This window comes from Cheilinus undulatus, linkage group 6 (genome assembly GCF_018320785.1).
Source record: "Cheilinus undulatus linkage group 6, ASM1832078v1, whole genome shotgun sequence".
Taxonomy (NCBI): Eukaryota; Metazoa; Chordata; class Actinopteri; order Labriformes; family Labridae; genus Cheilinus; species Cheilinus undulatus.
In genome coordinates, this window is record NC_054870.1 from 36,436,542 (window position 1) to 36,452,569 (window position 16,028).

At 38.2% G+C, this 16,028-nt stretch overlaps 1 protein-coding gene across 2 annotated transcripts; it reads left to right on the top strand.

Moving 5' to 3' along the window:
* The first annotated feature begins 1,282 nt into the window (after positions 1-1,282).
* Positions 1,283-15,950, top strand: scdb (stearoyl-CoA desaturase b). Of its 2 annotated transcripts, XM_041789133.1 has the most exons (6): positions 1,286-1,565; positions 3,854-4,115; positions 4,918-5,048; positions 8,389-8,594; positions 10,232-10,464; positions 12,621-15,950. In XM_041789133.1, the coding sequence occupies exons 2-6, from the start codon at positions 3,872-3,874 to the stop codon at positions 12,818-12,820; spliced, it is 1,014 nt and encodes a 337-aa protein (XP_041645067.1). In that variant the 5' UTR covers positions 1,286-1,565; positions 3,854-3,871; the 3' UTR covers positions 12,821-15,950. The 2 variants fall into 2 exon arrangements, with proteins under 2 accessions (XP_041645066.1, XP_041645067.1); XM_041789132.1 differs by lacking the exon at positions 3,854-4,115 and having other exon boundaries at positions 1,283-1,565.
* The last annotated feature ends 78 nt before the right edge of the window (positions 15,951-16,028 follow it).

Below are 16,028 nucleotides of genomic sequence, written 5' to 3' on the forward strand. Positions count from 1 at the left end.
GATCAGCTAAGATTTGGGTAGTCAGGCCCTTTAATCTGGTTTATTTAGACAACTTAAACCTTGACTATTCCTATAGCATAAATGAGTTTGGTGAACTCACTCAACACCCTAAAAAGACTGCTAATAATTAACTTGAGAGTATTTGCAGTGGCATGTCTGCCTTCTGCCTCACTATGTTGGGACTTTGGTACAAGTGTCTGAATGAAAAATATTTTAAATATTTAATGATTTGAATGTGTTTTATTCCATGTGACTTCTATGGAAAGATACTCCCCAGAAGCTTTTATTTTGGCTGCCAAATTTTAATCAACCACATTTAACTGACTGCCCTGCAGTAGCAATATGTGAACAGTAGATGGTACCATTATTATCTTTAATGGGCTTGTTCAAAACACCCACTTCATTCCAGTTTACCAGAGTTCATTTCACACTGAGCCCAGTTGAAAAGTCACCAAGTTTTGTTCTGCAGAGGTTACTGCTGTTCATGTGCGGTCATACAGTCCAACAAGGCAGCCTCCGCCTATTGGTTGTCCTTTCCACAGGAGTGAGGTAATGCTGTGATGATGTTCATGCATGTGCAGGAAAGACTGTGAAATGAACTTTTTTAAACTCACACACAGGGTTCATGCTGTTCATGTTACAGGTCTTTATGCTTCAGTTTTGATGAACTTTTGTTTTAACAGATCAAAATAAAAAAAAAAGTGTTTCACTTGTTTATTGGCCAAAACATTGCTATTTCCCAACAATGTTTTGGTCACAATGCATAAAAAGTCAGTAATCTATTTACATAGATATTAAAAAGAAATGGTGTGTAATATTGAAGCCAGTCTAAGATTAGTTTTCACAGTTTTACATATACTTTTATACTGTCTATAAATGCTAATACTAATATCTAAAGAATGCATTCACTGTATTTTACTGAAAAAGATCTGTATGCAGTAAGAGCTGTGATATCTTGGCCAAAGTTCACAGTCAAGTCTGACATCACATATTTTGTAATTTTGGACTAAAACGTGCAACAACAAAATTGTTGTCTAATTGCAGAACATCTGTGCTAGTTTGAAAAAGAGGCATGTGCAAGTAGGGCAAAAGTAAAAAGCACATGATATTTGCAACTGTCATCATTACTCCATCTCAAACTGATAATGTCAGCATTGTATGTATGACATAATGATGTCAGCTGAGCTGTGCTGTGTTTGCAAATTCCTCCAACATTTAATCAGATACAGAAACATCTTGGCATCATAAAGTTGATTTGAAAGGTTGTGCAACAGCAATGCTAGATTCCTCTGTGTGTCTGGAAGGACTTTCTCTTGGACTGGACAAAAAGGGGGATGGCAAACATGGAGGAAACAGCCAATGGGATGTGCAGTACCTTTGGCATCAATTTCTACATCAACCAGTTGCTTTAAAATGCTCTCTGAGAAAGTACAGTCACTTCTGTCCCTCTAAATCAATGCTACAGTATTATCTTCATTATATTTCACCTCTGCCAACATCTCAAGTAAACCAAGGACCCCCGTGGATTTGGTACCCTCCTTTTGAGCCTGGAGATCACCACTTCGGTAAGCAGCCATTTACAGTCTTTTTTGCAGAGACAGCAATTGTCATATGCAAATTATAAACAGTATTTGCATAGTGGTGAATGTTGCTTGCAGCAAACTTCCACTCATATACGACTAAAATTTGCTTACACTGCATGCCACTGCTGTACACGTGCATACCAACCTTTAAAAGAGTTTTCTATCTATTTATCAACTACATTTAATTTTAAAATGACACTGTCATTTGCACTGGCATAGAAGTAGCTCCAGTAGCCAGACTTCATCCATAATGCATACTGCACAATTAGTCTAGCATAGTATACTGTTGCTCTGTCTATCAGAGGCAGTGCTATTGTTCTGAATATCACCATAGTTGTGGTCTGATTTTCAATACCACAGCATTGCCCTGACATGGTATTTTTTTGTTTGAAAGAAAAACACTGCAAGCACCAATTTGTAAGTAAACCACAATAAGCAACAACCAAAGATTATCATTCATTTAGCAGCAAAAACAGAAAAAAAAACCTTGTTCATAAACCAGACTGGAACTGGATGGTTTTCAAACAACACAAACATTGTCCTGCCTGCTCGCTACTGTGTGTACATTTACCTACTACACACAAGTCCCATTGTGTTTTGTCCATTTCTGATGCAAAAAGTGACATAAAGCCTACTGACAGTTGTTTTAGTAATATATTTCAAAGCAAAGGCAGTGTAGTGTTACCTAAAGTCCCAGTGCGAAAGTACTCTATATTAAAACCTATTGAATGCCTCAAGTATAACCATGATTTGCTAAATCTGCAAATAATTTTTGATACCCAGACAACTTTTAATCTCCTACACACTTCTGTTAAGTATTGATTCAGGCATCATTAGGTACCGTCACCATAATATAAGTATCGCTTTAGCACTGGTGTCAGAAAAAAACCTCAAATAATATCCAACCCTAATCTCCAGGGATGTTTGGGGCCCCCAGTCTCGGATGTTGTTATTTTGAGAGGGATCTGACATGATTTGCCAGTACAACACGTCCTGTTTTAGCCGTTTTTTTCTTTTTTTTTTTTATTTAATCTTTATTCATAAAGGGTGGCAGTAAAATTCATGAATAATCATATGCAAACGTTACAGACTAAGCAACATTTCATGAATAAAACAGAAAAAAGGTCAGAGGTCTAATCAGTTATGAAGACTTGTTTCAGAAGTTGTCACGCGCACAGTGGCTTGCTTTTGTTTTATCAGCTTTAGCTAAAGCTAACATAGCTACATAGTTAATGTTACTGCTAAGTTAGCTTAAGCATTGTGTAGGTAGCTAACGTACCTATGATAGCTTTAGCAAATGTAGCATTTGCTAACATAGCCTTCTTAGCTTTAGCTACATAGCTACATTACCTATGTTGCTAATGTAGCTTTATTGGCCTTGACCTTAGCTATGATAGCTGTTAAAATGTTTTCATGGAGGATGAGCGTCTTTATAGTAAGCAGACTGTTTACTTGGTTTTATTAAACATTTTCTAATCAGGTTTTGCAGGCCAAGTTTTCAACTTTAACTTTTGATTTTCTAACCCTTACGATAAGCATTATCCCACCTAATTGGAAGTTTAATCTGCCTGTAATTCTGTCCTAATAGAGGCACTGTCTCACTGTACTGGTAGTGGAACATATTGGTCCAATTCAATTTTGATTACTTGGTAGGCTATTAGCTAATGATTGTTCCACTGATGATAGTTTGCTAGTTTAAAAAAAACTACTAGCAATCATACTCCATGTTACATAGGCTACCTGTATAAAACTTGCTCTTGAACTAGCAAATTTGTAAAAGGTTGTGTGTGCATACATGCACTTAGGAACCTCAGAAGGGCTATTTAATGCCATTCAGTTCTGAAGACTAGTACGCTGTCAGAAAGCGCAGTTTAGCGCCATGAATATAATTAGGCTTTGTTTCAGGTGTTGGTAGTGGGCGGAAGAACGTGACAAAAAGTCGGTTTGAATTACCAAAAATTACAATGAGGCGCTAAAATCTTATTTGTTTGGCAGTATGAAGCAGCATAATGTATAAAACTGTAACCTGAGCTAGCGTTAATTCTCAACCTAAAAAAAACAGCAGAACTACAAAAGCAGGCGTAATTAAAGCCACAGTGACATAACTCTCAGAGTGGCACGCTTCAGCCTCTTTGCGATCTCTGCTCTGCATGCTACATGTTCGCAGCCAGCCGCCGTACTTTCCCCCTCCTGTTCCTGCATCTCTGCTGTACGCATTTCACTGAGCAACATCTATCCCCCTTCTCTCCTGCTGCACACTGCTGTTACAGAACCACTTCAGCAACAACATGACCAAAACGGAAACCTGGACTGAGCACATAGCCGGCGGTAAGCAGCAGCTGAATGGAGGTGCCATGGCAGAAACGTCGACGGTGGAGGATGTTTTTGACGACACCTACAAAGAGAAAAAGGGTCCCAGACCGCCGAGGATGCTGGTGTGGAGAAATATCATAATGATGACCCTCCTACATATTGGTGCGCTGTATGGACTGCTTCTGCTTCCGTCTGCCTCGTTTTTAACTCTTGTGTGGAGTAAGTATTCGTGAAGAAGGCGGTGCTGTGCAGGTGTTAATGTGTATTCCTCTATGTTAGACACATTTGGAAAACATGCTGATGTGTGACTATTACTAACTACAGTACCACTGCTTGGGGGAGGGTTACATAGCTCCTCTATAGGGGTTGCCCGTAGAAATGAAGGGGTATGAGTCATCCTGTTATTGTCAATTGCATTATGTCTGTTTCCCTTCACTCAGTCTTGAAGGCATCACTTACTGAGTTTTTATTTAGTGCAATATATGTGTTGCATGTTAAATAGTTTGCCGTATATGTAGTTTGTTCCCTACACATGTAGATTAATACAGCATGACTAGAATTCCTGAACAGTCTCAACTTTGTTTCCACTCTGGCACTGCATAATTTTCTCCTCTCTTTGCAATGCTGAGCTGCATATTATTCCAGTGGGGAAGACAAAGCACAATCAACGTTCCCATAGACATCCCATTGTGAGCTGCGTGACACCACAACAGAACGCTCTTTGCCAGCCAGAAGCCCCCGGTTCTCAAATCCTGGGCAGTCTTGTCTGGGGCTTCACATAGAAACACATTCAGCAGTTTTATAACAACAAAAGTGTGAGGGCAAACCTGTGTTCTCCCACCATCCCATCTCCCCACATAGATGACTTTTCTCTGAATAAAGAGGCCTGGCTGTAATGGAAAGGACATGGTGTCCCAGTGACTCGGCTCTCATGGGTGTAAAATTAATCTTAGTGCATTGGTGACAGTTTTCCCTGAAGATATCTGTCCTTTTCACCTCTCCCAATCTCTCTCTCTTCCAGCTGTAGTGTGTTACCTCTTTAGTGGGCTCGGCGTGACTGCAGGCGTGCACAGATTATGGAGCCACAGATCCTATAAGGCTTCTTTTCCCCTGAGAGTCTTCCTTGCTCTTGGCAACTCCATGGCCTTTCAGGTAAAACAGAGAATGAGTGAAAATATGTCCTCCTCTAACCCTTGACAATTCCAAAGTTCAACCCCACATTAAGCTTGTAAATGAGGCAGGTTTCTCTTTCATCTACCCTGAGTTTAATGAATTCAAAGTCAAACAGGATTATGTGACAACCAAACACGTTTGGAAGCAAATCTTGGTATAGTATGCAATACACATTGGAGTGTTGGGGAAACTTGAATTCTTGGTACACTTAGACTCCAAAGGACTTTTAAAAGACATCTTGAGACATGCAATTAATTTCCCCCCAAAACAAGTAGTAGACATTTGAGATTCCTTTTTGCCCTTATAAACCAGTTTTCAGCATGGACTTGATGTAGCTATTAATTGATTTTTTTCTGTATTTAATGCTTCTAAATTTGAAGAGAATCCATACTTTCAGGTACTCTTTAAGTCTTCTTCATACATCTCACAGGTGTTAATGATACAATCATTGTTGTATCAAGATTGATTGCATCAGAAAGTGCCAAAACTTTAAAAAACATACAGATTGTCAGTCATAATTTTCACCATCGAAGACCAGCGTTATCGTATGCAACAAGAAGTTACGCAGTTTGTGAAAACTAAAAAAAAACTTACGGAACATAAATTGTAGCCTCTTATGGTTTCCTCTAGATGCTAGCTGTTTTGCTGTTCCAGTGATGCAATCCATGCCTTGAAATTCCTTACAGATGCTTTACTAGCAAGATTTGAACTTAGGTGATTTTCCACTATATTTAAAGGTTAAATCCACACCAGTTAATACAGTATTGAATGTCTTTTTATCCTTTTTTAAAAAATATTTTTTGATCATTCCTGCCGCTAGCAGCTAATGCTAAATGCCATTTTGTATCCTGCAATGCTTTGTGATGGGCTGTGTCATCGCATCATGCTGTTGCAAACAGCCTGAATAGATCATAATTAAAAGAAAGCGAGCCTGAGATGTTACCCTCTGTGTCATTCCAGACTGGAACTGTGTTGAATAAGGGCAAAGATGGAGGGAATACAAAAGACCCCAAAAAACATAAAGACTCTTTTTTGAAATATATGAATATATTGAAGAATTTTTGTCACAGAATAATTGTTTCTTTCACTTTTTGGTCCCAAATAAATGGGAGAACAAGTTTGTGCAAAGGAACTCTGAGTCATTATTGCTTACTGTGTATCACACATAAAAATCTTTGAATTTTAATTTCCATTAGTTTTTCTTTTGTCTTTATAGTCCCATAAATTTTTAAAATTCAAGTGACATTACTGCAGCATACATATTCTTAAAGCCCAGGTAGTGCTTACAAAAGGATGTTTACAACTTGGATGTTACAAAAGGATGTTTGCAGGGTTAATGTTTCACAAGCTTTTTAAGACAATAAGCCCAGGTGAGACAAAGTGGTTAAAAATAGCTAAGGGCTTGATGGGTTAACCAAGTGCTGCTGTGATTGAATGGGGGAGAATAATGTGCAGGTATTTGCATTAGGGGGCAACTAATATTGATTTTTCAGGCCATTACAGATTATGTACTTCATGAGACTGATAACCCATGGCTGGAGCTGCTATGCATTTACTGTATAAATGAACCATTTTAGTGATTTAAATCTGTAAATTTCAGTAATTTAGATTTAAATGCAAATAATTTCAGTAATTTAAATGTAACATTTACATCATGTAATAGGATGTAAACCTGTCATGCAATAAACTAGACTACCTAATTAACATTGGGTGTACCTGAATACACAATAGTAATTTTCTCTGAAAATTTTATATTTTTGTTAGTTTATAAACCAGAAGCACCAGTTGTACAAGTAGCTAACCTGCATTGGTGCCTGGAATAGCTCTTGTTGTATCAGGGAGATGTATCTGGATAAGCCTTTATGGCTTGTAACCTCCCCTGCACAATGTTTTCTTTAATTATCTTGTATTTTTCTTATTTGTTTTAGTAAAGGAGGACATGGAAAAACTAAATGTTTGGCACGCTAGGCAGGTGAGAACAGGATAGGGGAAGGCAGAAAAACAGAGGCCATAGTGAGAAAATCTAACTGCTAAACTGAGACAAGCTAGAGGTGAAGAGAAAACAACCAGCAGGTGAGCTGCTAAAGTGAGAGTGCTTGATGATAACGTGTACATCTAGACTTACAGAAATAAAAAAAAAACATTTAGCTGTAATTGAACACTGATCAAATAGGGTAAAATAAACAGTTTAGCAGTAGCTATATCAACACTTGAAATGACACATCCCAAGCAGCGGAAAACAGGAAGTGATGTATTGTGTCAGGTGCACAGAGGCTTCATGTTGATCGGCCATTACTTGATTGACATCTTTGTACAGTAAAGTGCAGCGACGAATCTAGGCAGAAACTTACTTTGTCTTCTAGCGTGTCAAGATAGGCTCTTGGAAGTTATCATAATGCATAATTGTCATTACACTTATTTGTAATAACACAGTGACATTTGTTGAGTTTTCAAACAATCGTACACAGTAATGCTAAAACTATGTAATCTAATTGATTTGCATTAAAAATGCTTACAAAAAAGTGTTCCCCCTTACCTGTGTATTGATTTTATAAATCAATCATGGCCACTATGATTTGGCTTATTTTAAAACAAAAAACCTCTTTAATGTCAAAGTGAAAATATTTTTATAGAAAATAATGGCAGTTGAATACAATATGTAATGTAAAATAAATGACTGCATAAATATTCAACCCCTTTAAAGTGACTGACCTAATAAAAGAAAGGCCCGGCCAATTGGTGCTACTTGTCTCACAATTAGTGAAAAGAGGATCACCTGAGTTCAGTTAATGTGTCTCAAATGATTGTAGTATTAAGATGCCTGTGTCTGGAAGGTCCAGTCACTGGTTAATTAGCATTCCTTGGTACATTACACCATGAAGACAAAAAAACACTCAAACCATCTCTAGAGAAAATGTTATTGAAAAGTATAAGCCAGGGGATGGATGCAAAAAAACATTCCAGGGCACTGAAAATCCCTGAGTTCAGGTAAATCTACCATTAAGAAATAGGAATACGACACATGTGTAAATCTGCCTAGATCAGGCCATCCTCACAAACTCAGCAAGAAGGAGACTAGAAAGCGAGGCCACCAAGACACTGCTCTGAAGGAGTTAGAAGCTTCAGCAGCTGAGATGAGACTTTGCATGCAACAACTGTCCTGGGTTCTTCAACAGTCAAAGCTTTATGGTAAAAGAACTGTGTGGCCATGATTGATTTATAAAATCAATAAAAAAGTAAAAATTCCACAGGGGGAATACTGTATTCTTTTCTATTTGTTGATGTCCTATTCCTTTCTATCTTGTCTTTATGTGAACAGAATGACATATATGACTGGGCCAGGGACCATCGTGTTCACCACAAGTTCTCAGAGACAGATGCCGACCCTCACAATGCCACACGGGGGTTCTTCTTCGCCCACATTGGTTGGCTCCTGATCCGTAAACATCCTGACGTCATTGAAAAGGGCAAAAAACTGGATCTGTCGGACCTCAAAGCAGATAAAGTCGTTATGTTTCAGAGACGGTAAGAAGATAGTCACTTCGAGTTTGCTTTTTGATGTTTTAAAGCTGTTCTTACCAAGCAAGTCCATTTAAAATAAGCTAAGAAGATTTATACTAAACAGTCTGCATGTAATCAGCTGCTGTCACTGCTGAATATTTACTGAGACTTACTGGCTTTACAAGGTTTGGCTTTTCAGTAGTTTCGCATTAATCTTGTCTCTGGTATAGCTATTTTATATCAGCAAAATATGTCTGAGGGGTGGAAAACAGTGGTATCTTAATTCTGATGGGACCTACCAATTGAATCTACCTGCAAAAATGAAAAAATACCTGAAAACAACACTCATGTGGTATAAGTTGTGTAACTGAAAAACAATGGGTATTTTTTTACTGCTTGTTTTGGGACTTGGTTTAGTCAGTTTATCCAGTTCAGACATAGACCATGATCAGGTGTTAAGTCTGGGGTCATAGCAACCAGGCTAACAAGATCTACTGACCTGCAACAGGCCCTGAGTCATGTGGTGTCCACTGGCTGGTCATCTGTCGACATCTCTTCCTTTCTGGAAGCAGTCCCAGATTTTTCCCTTCTGCTCTAAAGCAAAGTGGATTAACAGTGGCTGGAGTTACACAATCAGAGGGCCCTGACATCTTCGTACAGTAAAATACTATTCAAAAGATAGTAGAGGTAATTTGTTCAGAACCGATTCCAAAACACTAAAGGAATACATTTGAGATTCCTTCCCTAACTTGGGTGCACAAGCAAGTATTGCTCCAAAGTTTTTTTTTTTTTTTTTTTAGGATTTCAGAATGCATGACATTGCTCTAACTAGAGCTTGGTAGTTACATGCCTGTGTGAGGTTTTCTGTGGGCTGACAGTGGTGGGTCAAGAAGAAGGGCTGGGACCCATGTTTATTGATGTTGAGGGGCATGCTTTGTAAAAGATTTTAAAATATAGAGATAGGTAAGTGAACAGGAGTCTAATTGAACAATAATATAAATGCCAATCAAATATGGGTTTAGTAAACAGTGAAAAATGTCAGTATTAGTAACAGTATTGAGTATGGTTAATGGTCAAATAAAGATAAGGAAGACTGTCCGTCATATGAAAACTAAAAATCTGATTCTTATTTCTTATTTGAAGCCTTTGGTATTTTTACCGCCTTTATCTCTTGTGTTCCTGCGATGCCCGGATTTCCCTTCTGGGCATCAGTAAAGCATTATCTTATCTAAGTTTGAAGTTTGGCACGCAAGAAATGAACAGTAGGCCCTGTGACCTTTGCTCTATAAAAAGCAGTAGTTAATATTTAAGTCAGAGTGGACCTTTGTGCAAAGTTTGTGGAAAATCCTCCAGGTTTTTTTAGATACTGTGTACACAAGCAAGGAGTTGTGAGGTCTAATGACCTTGACCTTTGACCTATGATCTCCAGAATCTGATCAGTTCATCCTAGAGTCAGAGTGGCCATTTGTGTAAAGTGCTCTATCATGTTGACAACAATGGCTCAGAGGGACAAACTGTTAAACATTAAGAACTCAGGCCCTGGCTATCACCAGCATGGAAACATACAAATGATGTTAATCTGAAAGAACTACGTAGCATATTTACATATTTGTTCAATGTTCTTTGGTCTTTCGGAGATAAATGGTTTTCTTTTTTGGCAGACACTACAAACTCTCTGTGGTGATCCTGTGCTTCCTTGTGCCCACATTGGTGCCCTGGTACTTCTGGGGTGAGTCCTTGGCTGTGGGATACTTTGTGCCAGGACTCCTGAGGTATGCTGTGATTCTCAACGCCACTTGGCTGGTCAACAGCGCAGCACACATATGGGGCAACAGGCCATATGACAAGAATATAAACCCCAGAGAAAACTCACTGGTTGCTTTCAGTGCCATAGGTAAGAAAACACATGTTCATTATTCACCATTAAATGACAATTGCTCCAACAAAATAATCGAGTAAACAAGAAACTCCCAAGAGTGCTGATATGCGGTACAACAGCACTGGTATTTTTTTTTTTTAATTTAAAAAGTGTGCTTTGAATTTTTTGAATTACTCACAATTTTTTCACTTCAGTACAAGCTAAAGAGTAGCTGCCTTTGCTCTAAATTAAAGGGTTAATTTGTTTTAACCATCGCTTGCATCAGTAATAGATGTAGCAATAGCTTAGTCCCAATTCAGGGACTGCATCCTTTAGGGGGTTCATTTGAACACTAGAGTAAAGTGCAGAAAGCTGTCCTATTTTAAGGGGTCCTTCAATTAAAGCCAAAATAATGTGTCGTTTAATAGAAGGAAACTTGTATCAGCTCAGTCAAATAGCTATAAAAGGCCTACTACTATTATAACAAAAGTGTCATGAAAATGTCAAGTTACATTTAAAATAATAATAGGATTAGTGAGATGACATTAGCTTGTTCTGGTGTGGCTGCTAAGCTTGCTAGGTGACAGGGGCAGCACTTAGAAGTAAAAAAAGTAAGGGCAGGGTTAGCTGATGTTGGAGATACTCCATAGATTCTCCTTTGGTTCATTCTGAATGCTTTACCCAATCGATGAAGGCTGGGTCCCTTCATGGGCTGAGTGTTTCAAAGGATGCTACGCCTGAATTGAGACACAGCTACAGAGTTCTGCATTTTGCCACAACTGTGTTTGTTTCTGTTAGCTAGAATTTATCATCTTTCAAGGAGTGTGATGCTGAAGGGCAGTGAGGTGTTGGCAATCATCAACTTATCTAAGCCTAATAGCCCTCATTAATTTTTACACTTGTTCTTTGGCTGAATTATTTAACACAATAGCCTTCCACTAGATTGTGACATCAATGTGCACGTGATTCAGTGCCTGAGTCCCAGTGATCAGGTGTTGATGTTTTTTGAAAGCTTCTTTTGTCTAGTCAGCCACAGTATGGGCTCTCATAGAGTCGGTTCAATCTGATATCTGTAGTGGGAATCGTGGCTAATGTTTATTTTTCTTTGCTGTGGTGCTGTCAGCCTTGAACTTTTGAAAGTTTGCCAGCTTTCACTCAGCTGCAAATTAGTCATTTTCTAGTGTCAGTTGTTATTTTCAGTAACACTGTTTCCCATGAGTCAAGATTTGATTCGTGGAGGCTGACACAGTGGGCGCTTGATGCAAACAGCACTGAGCTTTGTTGTCTGAAAGCAGTCACAAGTTAGTTCACGAGCTAACAAATGTTTTCAAAACTCTGGTAGCAATCACTGATTTTATTTTTATTTGAAGGAAGTTTTACAATAATCAATAGTGTCCTACCTCTTATCCTACCAACCTTTGAAGTAGGATAGCTTTTTCTTGTCATTCTGCACCCAATAAATGCTGCTATGCAACTGTGAAGGCAAACTGCAAGAAAGCGATGCCCAATTTCTACCTGTAAGTCCCAACAAAGGTGTTATCTTGATTAGCAGCTGATTGTTTGTTTTTAAGTCTCCAGAGCATCTGTGGTTACCATGGCTTTCTCGAACAGAGATATAGTCTGTAACTGCTTGTTGCATTAGCCCTTTTCTCTGTTTTTAGTTATGATGATAAGAAAAAGCAACAACCCCAAATCTATTGTTAAATTCTGGTTACTAGGAAAGTCGTAGCAGACACAGCTAATCACAAAAACCTAAAATATTCTTGGAAGCATTGAAGAGTTCAGCCTTTATTTTTAACAGCAGTAGCGTTATGGGAGAGAGAATTTTTGTGTTGTTGAATAAATATTTCCTATTGCAGTCAGAGTCTAAGTTGTAGTGGCTCCTAAAGCAGTGGGCATACTTTCTTTAATTAGTGAGTAATTTGATATTGACTGCTTGTAAATTGCATTAAAGGACAGTCCACCTGTAACACAATTTAAGCCCCAAAAATAAGTCCCTCAGTTTCCCGGCAAAAGCTCACATTCTCAGTCACACGCTGCTCTTAGCTGTTTGTTGATCCATCCCAGTCCTGTGCTGTGTTAAAATGATTCAGAGAAGCATTTTGTTGCTTTACATATCTTTGTTCATCTACTGTTTGTGTTCTTGAAGAATTTTATCCTTATATGACTACTTTTTCCTACGTCTTTCTAAGGTGAAGGCTTCCACAACTACCACCACACCTTCCCCTTCGACTACGCCACCAGTGAGTTCGGCTGCAGGCTCAACCTCACCACCGCCTTCATAGACCTCATGTGCTTTCTGGGTTTGGCCTCAGACTGCAAGAGAGTGTCGAAGGAGATGATAGCAGCTCGCGTACAGCGAACGGGTGATGGCAGCTACAAAAGTGGCTGAGCAACACTCAATTAAAATTTATGTATTTGATACAAACATGGCGAACTAAGACAGTACATAACAACAGGCATAGCAGCAATTCAGTAGTGCAGGATGAGGTGATTATCATACTTTTGACTACACTTTCAACCTCTTTCTGAGACTAATATCAGCTTTGTATAAATTGTGTGAGTCTCTTTTAAGGTTTAAAGTGTCCTCACCAACTATTAGCCATGGCCAACTACTTGGCTACTTGTGCAAGCACAGCTTTTGTTGCCATAACACGGGTGCACACAGAATGAAATATAAGATTTAAGTCCCTTTGGTGGTAGAAGGACAACCAAACAAGTCTGTGTGAGTGGTGTTTAAAAGTAGTAATTACAGAATGATTTAATCTTTATCTAATTTGTAAGTGTGCTACTTATTAAATCTATGTTTGGCACTTTAAAGCTTTATTGAAACTTCCTAAACTGTGAGGTTTCTCTACAGGCAAGATTTGAAGCCTTTTTGCTCTTACGTCTGTCAGAAGTGCTTTGTTTCAGCTTAATTTAGCCTTTTAAAAGCAATGGTTGTCCATATCTTTGGTAAGCTGGTAGTCTTATTAAACCCTTAGCTGCTGTAAAGCACCAAGACGGTATTCTATAACAACATCAAAGTTTATTAAACCCAGGGTAAATACAGTGAAGATGCAGAATACTAGGGGTGCAACTGATCACAAATCTCTTGGTTTGAATCAAATCACACACTTTTTTGTCACGAATCGGATCATTTTTTGAATCATCAGAATTACTTAGCCATGGTTGTGACTTTGCAATTTGAAAGTACATTAAAAGACGTTTCTTTTAATCTATTAAGTTACGCAGTGTATCCAGTCTTAAATATACCCTTTACAGTATTTCAGATAATACTATCTCACTTTAATCTTTACTTTTTATTTAGAAAAAAGCTTTGACAATTTAGTATAAGCAACATCATCATCACATAGATCATTTAACAGCTGGTGTGCACCTGTTGTATGAGTTGAACCAGGCTTGAAGCATTAGCGTGCACTTAAGGATTACATCTTCGGTTTTTGCAGCAATTGCAGTGCTGTTTAAGAGAGTTTTTGTATAAAGTTAAGTTTACATCTAAAAAACTACGGCAGGCCATTTCGTCACACGTTAAGCTACTGATTGTTGTTTAAGGTAATCACAAGCTGATATCTCCATGATAAATGCAGACACTAATCCAAAGCACTGTTTGGCAAAAGAAGACAAACACAGATATAAACATTTTATGTCTTTTTGCGAAAAACTTGTATAGCTATATAAAAAGCAAGCTGAACAACTGTAGAGTGAATCTCCCTGGTGCGTAGGCACACTCCTTAAACACTGCTTTGTTTTAACTTAGAGTCTGCACAGTGAGTTATTGGCAGTAAATCTATTTTTGCATATTGAAGATAAAGCTTGCATCAATCATGAAGAGTGTTTGTCATATGAATTCTGCATATCTCAGTTTTTTAGTTGGTCAAAGCTTGTTGTGCATGCAAGGGATCAACATAAGGCTCAATGACTTTGACCTTTAACCTTCAAAATCTATTTAATCTTTGAATCAAAATGCATATTTGTCCAAAGTTTAAAGAAAATCCCTCAAAATGTCCTTAAGCTATCATAAGCAAGGAGGAAAATATACAGTGCTGTGCAAAACTTTTATGCATGTTTAGGCCAAAAAAAATGTATGGTTGAAAGTAGGGCGTTGATATGGCGAATAGGCCACCTGAGGGAACCATTGGGTGGGAAAGAGGTTTGTTACAAATTCTCTTGTGCTCTGGATTTGTCTGTACATTACCAGGGTTATGGGAATATAATCTGTTGAAAAAATAACCAAGCCCACACCTCTAGGGTGGAGTAAGGGGTTTATGTGGTGAGTATGAATGGCATAGGGCACTGCCAGGGTGGGTATGAGGCTTGCCACAAGCCCCTGGTCTTGTTATTGACATCCCAAGGGCCTGAATACTGCTAGTGAAATCTAATGGTTTTGTCCCTGAGTCAGAGTAGTCTTCTGTGTATGGCTTGAAAAAAAAAACATGTTCTTGAGATATTGGGTTGACAAGTAAGGGATGGCCATATGGCCTAATGATCTTGATGTTTGACCTTGAAAATCGAATCAGCTTATCCTTGAATCAGAGTGGACATTTGTGCAAAGTTTGAAGAAACTTCACCGAAGCATTTTTGAGATATCACATTCATGAGCAAGGGGTGAACATAAGGCCCACTGACCCTGATCTTTGATCTCTGACCTCCAAAATCTAACGGTTTTGTTCTGAGTCTGATTGAACATTTGTGCAAAGTAAAGAGAAAATCAGTAAATTTAGTTTGATGATGCATTTAGCGATGATCCGTGGATCATACACGTTCCAAACCAAAGGGATAGTCCATTTGACTCCCAGATTCTGTGATCAGTTGCACCACTACTGAATACTTTCTATGGGTCACTCTAACAACCACATACTGCCTCTAACTGCCTGAGAGGCTCCCATTAGGTGTTTTGCTATCAGCATACATCTCTGATTAAGTAGTAAAGAAGCCTCCTGTTCTGTTAATACTCTGAACTGAAACAGACAGATACTTCCTGTTCAGTTTGAAAAGAGGGAATTGTTAAAAAAAAGTTCTATATTTGAAAGAACACTCAGATACATAGTTTTCCCCTGAAAGGGCCAATGAGGCATGAGCAGGAGGTGTGTTTACCTTTTGTACCATGCAGTATAATGACATGTGCCAGGACTTTATGCCTTATGAGGGTTTTGCACCGGTTTAAAAACTAAAAGTGCAGATTTGGGAACTTAAATTTTCTCTCTAATCAAAGTGGTTGGGTCTCTGTATTTATTTAAACTGAAATCTTTATTTATAAACGAAAGGCAGAGACCATTCAACAGATTTTTTTTTCTTTCGATTTACTTGTGTATCAAATCTTACACTATAACACTGTCCAGACCTGCCATGAAATCATTGATGAAACTGTTGTAATATTTGTCAAACTCCCTCCTTTAAAGAGAAACAGTTTTATACAGTGATAACTACCTGAAGTTCAAATGCCTTAAAAATGGCTCTTTTTCAAAGAATGTTTTGCCCTCTGTATGTACCAAAAAATAAACCAAATTTTCTACTTGTTACAAAGCATTGCTGTTTTTAAAATGATGTAAATACTCCTTATTTATCTGTATGTCCACTAAAACTGTGATCATATTATT

Excerpts from the sequence above, each read along its gene's own strand:
- scdb (XM_041789133.1), top strand. The coding sequence starts at position 3,872 with ATGACCAAAACGGAAACCTGGACTGAGCACATAGCCGGCGGTAAGCAG. Across the intron at positions 8,595-10,231 it reads GTCGTTATGTTTCAGAGACG|ACACTACAAACTCTCTGTGG; the intron begins GTAAGAAGATAG and ends CTTTTTTGGCAG. Across the intron at positions 10,465-12,620 it reads GGTTGCTTTCAGTGCCATAG|GTGAAGGCTTCCACAACTAC; the intron begins GTAAGAAAACAC and ends CGTCTTTCTAAG.